Consider the following 11298-nt stretch of genomic DNA (forward strand, 5'->3'; position numbering starts at 1 on the left):
GATCAAACATGAAATTTAAAAGGGGCTGTCGCCTTCTAGGGTTCCTCCTTACAGTATAATGGGGTCAAAGGTCAAATGAGTGCATTTATGAATAAACTACACCGTTGTGCACTCGTTTTGTTTTCATATAGACATCAAAATTGGTTTAAATATTGTTTTTCAACGCCCTTTAGTATTTTTGTAAATAAAACTGATGATAATATTAAATATATATATATTATATATATAATATATTATATAGAATAATATATATCTGGGAAAAGTGGCGTACGATGGCAAAGTGTGTTATACTTGACATATTTGCCAATCAATATATTTGGATCAACTGCAAAAATATGTTTGGTATTATCGTATCCAAGGGTTTTTTTAATGAAATTTCAAGGTCACACATGTCAAGGTCAAAAATGAACTTCTAAAATGACTTCTAAGGTACTACAGGAATCAAAATGGTGCGTTTATTAATAATATACTCAACAACTTTTCTTTTTGTTTTTTTTTCTTTTATCGCCAAATTTTGACAGATTTGGAAGAATGTTCTACACACTGTTTAATGATTATTTTATCATAATAAAACATAAAAACGATCATAGCCTGAATTATATTCATTTAACCGTAAGGGTAACAATAATGTAACCCTTAAATTAAATGTCTAATAATTAGTAAATTCATCACAGCAGAAATTCAAAGTACCATATTCTGAATGGTCAACTATGTTGAAATGGAACATCCGTCAATATTTTCAATATGAACATATTAATTTTATATCAGGTTTTGGACGTCATTAATGACACCAATTAATGACAAAATTGTTCAATACTGCAGATGGCAGTACTTGCCACATAGAGACCAGCACCAAGTTGCATCCATTCTGTGACGTTTAATTTTTAGGTTACCCTATTTGAACTGTCATGGCTCAATGAATGTACCCACAGTTGATATCGCTGTTATGTTTATCTAATTGAACTGGTCATTAAGCAATGTGTCCAGTTTTCATTCAGATCTGTCAAACTTTGGCAGAGATAAAAACAAAAGTGAGGTAGCAATAAAATTTGAATTTAAGCTTTGAACTGACTACCAAAAGGTTATTTTACATATTGTGCACCTTTTGATAAATGTGTGCGAAAGAGAAAATATGGTTGGTTTTGAGGAGAGAGACTACAACGAAAATGAATTACATATAAATATATAAAAAAATCTCACATTTACGGTTAAAATCACTTTACTGTCATGTATACAACCAAGTATTTTAGCTCAATAAGGAGAGCGCAGATCTAAGGATCGCGGGATCGTGAGTTCGATCCCCGGGAAAGGTGTATGTTCTCCATGATGATTTGATAATAGCCATTGTCAGGAGTAATTTCGTCCTTCACTTCTGAATCATTTGGAGAAGTTGGCAGTTACTTGCGGAAAAAGACTAATACTTGTAGAGACTCAAGAAACACTGATTAGGTTAATTGACCGCCGTTACATGACTGAAATACTGTTGAAAGTAACATTTACATGTATGGAATGCTTCTCCAGCTATTAAAGAAATGATTTCAATACTGGTGATAATTTATTATATTATATAGATTTATGTTAATTTGCCCACGAGGTGATGGTTAAATAGGACCATTTTAGAGGAATAACTGAAATATCGGTCACATTATTGGTGTACACAGTGCATGTACTGTAATAAACAAAACAGAAGAGATCGGTAGGAATTAAACTAAGTACTCTATACACCGTGTCTTTGATTTGCTGTAATTTCTTTCATTTTTAGCTCACCTGTCACATAGTGACAAGGTGAGCTTTTGTGATCACCCTTCGTCCGTCGTCCGTCGTGTGTTCGTGCGTGCGTCCGTCCGTCCGTCCGTCAACAATTTCTTGTCTGCACGATAGTGGTTTCATTTATGATTTTATTTTAACCAAACTTGCACACAACTTGTATCACCATAAGATCACAGTTCCTTTCTTGAACTGGCTAGATCCCATTATGGGTTCCAGAGTTATGGCCCCGGAAAGGGCCAAAATTAGCTATTTTGACCTTGTCTGCACAATAGCAGCTTTATTTATGATTTGATTTTTACCAAGCTGGCACACAACTTGTATCACCATAAGATCTTAGTTCCTTTCTTGAATTGGCCAGACTCCATTATGGGTTCCAGAGTTATGGCCCCTGAAAGGGCCAAAATTAGCTATTTTGACCTTGTCTGCACAATAGCAGCTTCATTTATGATTTTGTTTTAACCAAACTTGCACACAACTTGTATCACCATAAGATCTCGGTTCCTTTCTTGAACTGGCGAGATTCCATTATGGGTTCCAGAGTGATGGCCCCTGAAAGGGCCAGAATTAGCTATTTTAACCTTGTCTGCACAATAACAGCTTCATTTATGATTTGAATTTAATCAAACTTGCACACAACTTGTGTCACCATAAGATCTCGGTTCCTTTCTTGAACCGGCCAGATCCCATAATGGGTTCCAGAGTTATGGCCCCTGAAAGGGCCAAAATTAGCTATTTTGACCTTGTCTGCACAATAGCAGCTTCATTTATGATTTGATTTTAACCAAACTTGCACACAACTTGTATCACCACAAGATCTTGGTTCCTTTATTCAACTGGCCAGATTCCATCATGGGTTCCAGAGTTATGGCCCCTTGAAGGTCCAAAATTGGCTATTTTGGCTTTTGCAGCCATATAGAGACTTCATTTATGGTTTTATTTGATACAAACTTCCAAAATACCTTCAACAACAAGAAATCTTGGATTCCACGACAAATCAGATCCAATCATAGGTTCCAGAGTTATTTTATATCTGATTACCTCCCCTGATTGTAATCAAAATGGATTTATATCAGTAAGTACTTACAGGACTTATTTGAAATTTCATTATTGTTATTAGTTGGACTGAGACAATCAGGGTAGATAACTATGGACTGATTTTATGTCAAATTACCTCCCTTTATTTCAAATTAAAATTGTTATATCTCCATAACTAATGAAGATACTGATCTGAAATTTCATTTATGTCAACAGATTTATTTGGCAGATCCTTCTTTTGTCCACTTACAATATTTTTTTTTTAATTACTTCCCTTTTACGTTACTATAAATAGCTTATTTTTAGTAACTTTTTTATTATTGGCTGTAGGGAAAAACCGAGACCACTTTTCTGTGGTACAACATGGATGGTACCTCCAATTTTTAGGTGTATTTTAACATATCTATACCTTGTAAGATTTTTTTTTCTTTCTGGTTAAATTTCTTCCCTTTGTTGTTCCTGTCCTTTGGACTTAGATATTTTTTCTGAGGACCTTCTAGTCCTCAAGTGCAATGATAACAGGTGAGCGATATAGGGCCATCATGGCCCTCTTGTTTCTATTATCGGTCAGACATTTATCATCATATTTTATGTATTTGTAATTAAGTAGAACATTTCAAGAACTATCACCGAAGCTCTTAATGCGATATTTGCATTATTTTATTTAGTTTCAGACAGGATGTCCTTGATTACATTGTGAAAAGAAAGCTAATATCTTGGAACTGAAACATTAGTCATTCAGATGTTTTACAAATTAAAATGTAAAAATAAAGATATAAAAACATCAGAAAGGTTGCTTTAGACTTTTTATAATAGTAACATTAAGTCACATTCAGTAAAATATTAAAATATACCTTTCGATATCTTCATGATTCCTAACAGATGATGGTTCAGCTAATCAAAATGATGAAAGATGCTGTTTCGATAGTAACTAATAGATATACAATGTGTAAAAATAAATTCCTACAAGATGAGAACAGCATGAAGAAGAGATTCGAAATTCAAACTTGACGATTGGTTTATAATAAACAAATACTGTCGATTGAACATGTCAGTCTAAGACGTCTATAGCTTGTGAAGTGGGACTATTATTCCATTATATGGGGTTTAATCATTTTTTATACTAGGGTAAGACGTTATTTTTATATAAGGGTAGTTCATTCTAGCATTCCGCACTGAATTTAATTAACAATATATCTAATTTTACACATTTAAATTTAAAGCTAAAATAGCATAGGTCACATTTGTTTCATTTTATAACATTAGATTCCTTCGTGATACATTGGTACGTTTGCTCTACCCGGTCCTATCACCAGCCAAATACTCGAAAATCTAAAAGCGTTGTAACAGGAAAACAAGCATGCTTTCCCCTATATTCACAGTCATAAAAATAATACTAACAATTATTAAGTCTTTTTGAAGTTATGACATTTATAGAACCAATATAAACAAATACCGGTAGTTACAAAATTGTAGATATTGAAAACACTTAAAGAACGGTTACCAGTTCTTATAATAGCCTAACTTTAATGTGCAAAGTAATATTGTTTAGCTGATTCAAAAATATGAAGAGTACCATTTTAATGCTAATGGAATTTGCGGTTATCTAATATTTAAACTTTGATATAGCTTAATTTTTGTACATAGATGGTATTTCTCAACAACCACACATTCCTGAAATTAATACAGCACATGCATAAACCACTGGAACAGATTTTTAATTGACAGCATAGACCATTTTAGATAATGCTTGAGAGAATTTGCACATTTCATACTATCTCACAAACACCTAATCAAACTGAGTTTGCTATTTTACGTCCTTGAGTTCTATGCTTCCAAAGGAATTTTTACATCTGTCAACAGTTAGTACAGTCAGACTATGTTCGCTAGAGCTCGACGGGACAAGCGAAATGTGTTCGAGATATCAGTAGGACAAGCCAACGTGAAGTACACATTATATAGACCTGACGATGAATTCGAGTCAGTAGTAAGCGAATAATTCACATTCGAGCAAACGAAGTTTAACTGTACCAGTCTTATAATACGCGCCAAAGACTTTTTCTACCTGTACTGTTCATACAGACAATCATACAGGCAATCAGCTAGCCTTTTTAAAAAGTGTTAGCCTGAAAACGGAAGTTTTAGAATATCAAACAAAAAGAAGATAGCTTTTATAAATGAACAGAAAATCTGAGCGTACGAAAAATTAAGCTCATTCTATAGAAATAACTTTAGTCGTTTTGAATTTTGCCAGTCTCAAATGCAATAAATATACACGAAGTAATTTATTTTACTTCTCAAATTCATAATTATCACCGGAAAATTACAAGTTTATATTAAAAGGTAGCAAAAGTGGCGAAAATCTGACGTTTATAACAAAAATGCACTTATTGACCTTTGACCTTGTGCTGTGACCTTACTATGACCCTTAGAAGGCGACAGCCCCCCTGAAACTTTTCCAATTTTCAAAAAGTTAACAATGAACATCGCTGTCGGGCATTAACAAAAAATGCCATCAAAGGCTTTTCTAGGCCACTTTTCTGGATATATAGGCAGACTAGTGTTGGTTTTCTCATGGCACAGCTCGTTTATGGTTCAAATGGGAGTTTGATGAATATTAGCCATATTTTTTTTTTAACAGAAGGACTTCAACTGCAATTGGCATTTTGAAAATAATCATATGTTAAACAACTTTCTGATGTTGGGGTTGTGGTATTCAAGAGTACTGATATTTTAGTTACTGTTTTATTATTCAGAATTTCATTGGTTTAATTGCTTTGGACTGTTGCATATTTTTTTGTCAATTTTACCTCATATTTTTATGCCTTTTCATACAGGATTCATCTGATTATTAGAAATGAATGATTAGGCTAACTTTTTTGTTTGCAAATACATTTACATATAATATACATAGGTTTAATGTCTCTGCTCATAGTGTTAGCAAATATACAATATAGAAAAGTTAAATAACTGAAATTCTGATATGTTTCAAGTACTTTATTTCGGAAAATTTTACATCGGCCAGAGAAGATAGCCAGAAAATGTTGTAAAACGCGAGCTTCGTACTTGGGTTCCCCAGTGTTCCACGATTCTCACCCAGACTTTCTCACCTTTGTAACATTCAGTTATCCCCGAGTTAAAACCTTGGTCGAATCTTGTAGTGGACTTGTCTGTTGCCGCATACATCCGAACAACCACATACCCGTTTTTAACGATTTCGGTCTGAACGTAATCGTATCGTTGAGCCATTACTGAAGATTGGAACACGTAAACTCCGCTGACAGGACATGTGAACTTACTGGTTGAAGTATCAAATCCTTGGCCTTGGTTGATAAGAATTTCATCAAAAGGAATAGTTTGCTCTGGCTGCAGGTGGTACGCATGGCTCGATAAGTAGGATGAAAAGGCAATTTGGACATTGCTGGTCGTAGCTGTGTTTCGCAATTTATGTGGCGCTGAAGTGTTAGAAAAGACAGAACAAAAATTAAATGAGCCGTGCCATGAGAAAACCAACATAGTGGCTTTGCGACCAGCATGGATCCAGACCAGCCTGCGCATCCGCGCAGTCTGGTCACGATCCATGCTGTTCGCTAAAGGTTTCTCTAATTGCAGTAGGCTTTAAAAGCGAACAGCATGGATCCTGACCAGACTGCGTGGATGCGCAGGCTGGTCTGGATCCATGCTGGCCGCAAACCCACTATGTTGGTTTTCCCATGGCACGGCTCAAATAGTGATTGTCACAACTTAAAGCAGATTCTGGCTGTCATGGTTCAACCATCTAAATTCATGTTGGATTTTTTGCAATGTAAAGAATACTTTCTGGAAACAATTATAAACTCAGGCTGATATATATTTTAGGATTGTTGTCTTTTTCCTGAGAAATATTAGATGAAGTTTTGAGATGGACTGGAACCTGAATGTCATCATTCTTTAGCCTGAAATGTAGAGTTAGATTTTAAATTGCTCTCTGTCACTATTAAGTACATGTAATCAAACTTTTCAGGAATTCTCCTCTACCCACAGTCAGCTCAGCAAAATTTCAGGAACATATATATCCATGTATAATCATAAATGTGCACCTGTGTATAATACACATCCCTGAATTCAGCCCAAAATCCTTGGAAAAAAACAAACACATTTTTTGGTCAGTTTTTGAGGTAAATTGAAAACAAAGGTTGAGTTTACATTGACACTGGTAGTAAATCTATCTCTGCGGTGGAGAGCGGAAATAGTCTTGCTGTACTATGAGTATCAATTTTTTATTTTGTGAAAATAATATTGTTATACATGTATTTGTTTTTTCTTTATTTTAAAATTACTGTTATGAATAAATAGAAAGCAGTAACTCTTGTTTTCAGTATCTCGGAATGGCATCTTCTTTCATAAAAAATGACAGGATTTTCTCAATTTAACCAATTACTAAGAGTATGATCGACTTTTGTTATGATCTGTTGAAGATCAAAAGGGCTGAAAATTATCTATACTTGTGTATAATAATTATGCTCCCATGATTCGGGGGGAGTGGGGGGGGGGAGGGGTCCTTGGGGTCAAAGAAATGCACATTATACATGTGTAGCGAGGGTAGCATGAACATAGAAATTGATGCCTGCAGTGTCTGGCTTGTAGAGGCTACACGGTTATACCAGGGAGCCTGCCCATGCCAGTTTTGACCTTGACCTTCTTGATGTAACTTAAAACTCAACAGAAACAAACTAAACAGCAAATTGAAAGGTGCAGGGGAAAAGGTGCTAGCAAGTTGTTAAACAAGTTACTAACCGTTCAAGATAAGATGTCAGTTGAGTTGAACAGATCAACATAAGTACATCTATTATTTGACATGGTTCAGGCATTTACTATCGAGAAAATAGTCACATTATATTTACTGAGAGGTTGTTGTCGGAACAAATATTCACATTATATTTACCAAGTTAAACAGAATGTTGTTGGAACAAATATTTACATTATATATACTAACAGGTCTTTTTCGGAATAAATATTTACATTATATTTACTTATAGGGTTGTTGTTAGAAAAATAGCTACTTTCACCCATTTCAAATATCAAAGAATAAACGTGTTTATATTTATCTGACATGTTGTCTTAAATGATTAGTATATTTAACAGTATGATTGTAAAATGTCAGTCCTTTGCTAGGTCAGTATCAAGATTATTTTATCTGTGAAATGTAGACATTTCGTAATGTATGCAGTCTTTGGATTTTTTAGGTCAAATATATGCAGTTTGTTAGCATTAAAGAATTAGAACACTTACAAAATATTGAAAATGCTTTTTGGCATTTACATAATATAGAAAAATTTACAACATACTGAAAATGTTTTTTGCATTTATAAAATATTGAAAGTGTTCATACTATTTAAAAAATATTTGAAAATGTTTGACAATTTCAATGTGTAATTTTAATTAAAGCTATTTAACTAAATTGAAATTTTTAAGCTTTTTTTGAAAAAAAAAAAGATGTTGAAGCTATATAGCCTTCAGTAGGAATCTGTTCCTGGTTGTTCTTGAGGGTTAGGTAGATTACAAGAAGTCAGTCTTAGCAAAGCAACAAGCTAATGTTTTCAATGACAATTTGACAGAAGAAGACAAAATCTCTTAAATCATTTGTAAATTGTATCTGAATTCATTTGTCCATCAAACCTTATTTCCTTATTAATGTGTATTTCGATGTAAATGAGAAGTGGAACCCAAATTTGTAGTCCTGTTTGGCGCCATATAACCTATACTGTGTTGGTGCGCCATAAAACCCAAATAAATAAATAAATATTATTAATGTGGGGAAGAGGCTGGACCACTAAGCTCAGCAGGGAGAGGACAGACCAATAGAATGTAAGGTTGTGAGTTTGATCCATGGTTGAGGCATATGAACTCGGTGAAAGTTTGATAGAAGGCAGTGCTATCTGAAATAATTTGGCCTGCACTCTTGATTCATTAGTTGCTTGCAGAGAACAAATTAGTACCAGTACAGAATCGGGGGAACAGGAGTTTGATTAGATACCTGCCATCTACAAAACTGAACTACTGTTGAAGACATGCCCTAAAACCCAAAACAGATTATGGGAGGAAATTAACTGTTAGTTTTGGAATACTGGAACTACCAGTACTGGTACTAAATCTAGGAAAGCTGGATACGTTAACTAAGTGTGGTTGCATAACTGTATACTTCTGAAAATCAATGCTAAACTGAAATCAAATTAGCTTGCGACCCCAGTGGAATTTAAATCTTCCAACCTTTTTAGTTTAAGGCAAATAAACCAGTTCTGTCTCTGTCTTCACTAAAGCCCCATGGTAGAAAGGGTGTGAATAGAAATGAATTTTACCTTGGCTCTCTTCTTGTATATATTTTGTAGAGCTTCCGTTATGATATACATTTAAGTTTCCTGGTCTAATGGCAGTTTTTCCAGACAGGTCTTTGGTGAAGATTTCATTTGATTTATGTGTGTGGGTCATATCATTTTTATCAGCAATATTTTTTGGTTCACTTTTAACAGAATTAAGCTTGTCAATGAACTTTTCAGCATCAGAAAGTCTTTCCTCAGTTTGATAAAGCTTTTTTTCAACATAAGCTAATTTCTGCTCATAGAAATTCCCGGTGTCTTCTGCTTTCTGGAGCAAGTTTTCAACTTCTGCTACCTTCTGCTGATAATATTTTCTAACATCTTCAGTTTCATGAAGTTTCTTTTCTACTGTAGCTAATTTCTGTTCATAGAACTTCTCACTGTTTGAAAACTGATTTTTTAATAGTGATAATTCATTAAGCACACTTATCAAGAAATCTTCCGGAACTATTTCTTTAATAGCATTACATGTATTAATACTCGCAATAAAACAAGTTATCAGAATTACTTTTGCTAAATCCATGTTTGCTTCTTGAGAGATCTCTAGTGTAAGGTTCTTATCTTTTAACGGGGCATTTTATGTGAAATTCGGATGAATGAATATTTCTATATTAGTAATTTTATCAGTGAATTCCATCATGCATGTGTATATTTTGAATTTTTTTTAACAACATTGTTGAACTTGAATATACTTCAGACATAGATATCTGGTCAGTTGTTTCAACTCCACCATCTGCCAATTTCCACAAAAAAAAAAATAAAAAAAAATAAAAAAAATGGAAAAACCTTTTAGAACATCGGTATGTGTGTACTCTTGTGATATCTACTAAAACAAGACTGCCGCTAAAACACTGAAAGACAAAATCTGTTAAAGGTTGACATTTCATTTCTAGAATTCTCCCCTTAATATGAAAGTTTATGCAAGAATACTAAGAGTGACATTATATCAAGTTACATTGAATCAAAGCATTGCAGACATGATTCATTTAACGCAGTATTGAAGTGATAGAAACTTACGAATTTTAGTACTTCCATTTTAGCCCATTTTCATAGTTTGTCCATTGTAGATAAAAAGCACTACTGTAACACCTCTCTGTATAGCCTTGCTATCCTGTGACTTAAACCTGATCAACAATACTTTTACAATATTGATCAAATTTCTCTAATTATGGTGTGTCTGTCCCTGCACCCCACCCCCTACCCCACACTCACCTCCTTCCATCTATACACCATTATAAAAGACAGACTGAAAACTAGAGACACTCAACTGAAATATGTCTGAAAAGTTGTGTTAGAATAACATTGCTCTGAATTTGCTAAATGTCTGAATGAAATTATAGTCAGTTTTGTTCCAACGCATACCTATGTTTATCGTTGATGGAGCCTCCATTATCTACACAAAAGCTGCAGGTCAATACTGCCACATGCACACAAATGTAGACCAGATCGGACAGCTATGGTGTCTTTTAGGCGACATAGAGTACAATTTACATTATCATGGGCATAATTTGTTTGTTGGGACTTAATTTCTTGGTTGAGCTGAACCACGAAATCCACGAAAATTAATCCCCCACGAATGATAATGATTTCACAGTATTCAACCTCTTTACTTATTATTTGCAAAACCTTGAGATTCTTTGTATTTAACCTCATTTCTTTATTATCTAAATCTTTAAATCTTTTTTGCAGATTCCTGTTCATTGCCAGAGAGATTTAGATCTGGGTGTCAGCGTGACAGATAAAAATGGCAGAAAATTTGACAATATCTCATCACTTGAATTTGATTGGTCAATGTCAGATGGATCTCTCGCCTCATTGGCTGATGAACTTCAGACTGACATAAAAGTGACTCCTAGTGGCAGAAAAATTATTCATAGTAAGTTAAATAGTTCAATAGTTTTACATTATCACCATCAATAGTTTTACATTCTCATCCATCAGAGGTTCTTTCTTCCTTTTGTCTACTTGGTGAGCATATGTACTCATGATTACTTACGAGAGAGTTGTTTCAGCCAATCAGTGTTCGCCATTATTTTGTATGCCGAATTGAAACTTGAAACAACATTTAAGCAAGGTATTTGCTAACGATGGATAAAGGCGATATTCGGAATTCCATGATTGCGTTTAATAAAGATTT

The 11298-nt window shown here is 34.1% G+C and overlaps 1 protein-coding gene across 1 annotated transcript; it reads right to left on the reverse strand.

Moving 5' to 3' along the window:
- Nucleotides 1–5787: 5787 nt before the first annotated feature.
- LOC128552833 (caprin-2-like) lies at nt 5788–9692 on the reverse strand. The gene is made up of 2 exons (XM_053533895.1): nt 9144–9692; nt 5788–6260 (listed from the first exon to the last, which is right to left on the reverse strand). The coding sequence occupies exons 1-2, from the start codon at nt 9682–9684 to the stop codon at nt 5818–5820; spliced, it is 984 nt and encodes a 327-aa protein (XP_053389870.1). The 5' UTR covers nt 9685–9692; the 3' UTR covers nt 5788–5817.
- Between the last annotated feature and the right edge of the window lie 1606 nt (nt 9693–11298).

Source organism: Mercenaria mercenaria, unplaced genomic scaffold, assembly GCF_021730395.1.
Source record: "Mercenaria mercenaria strain notata unplaced genomic scaffold, MADL_Memer_1 contig_3206, whole genome shotgun sequence".
NCBI classification, from domain to species: Eukaryota; Metazoa; Mollusca; class Bivalvia; order Venerida; family Veneridae; genus Mercenaria; species Mercenaria mercenaria.

Bases quoted from the DNA above. Each gene is read 5' to 3' on its own strand.
- LOC128552833 (XM_053533895.1), bottom strand. From the start codon at position 9,684: ATGGATTTAGCAAAAGTAATTCTGATAACTTGTTTTATTGCGAGTATT. The intron at 6,261-9,143 runs GTAAAATTCATT...CTAACACTTCAG, and splicing joins TATACAAGAAGAGAGCCAAG to CGCCACATAAATTGCGAAAC.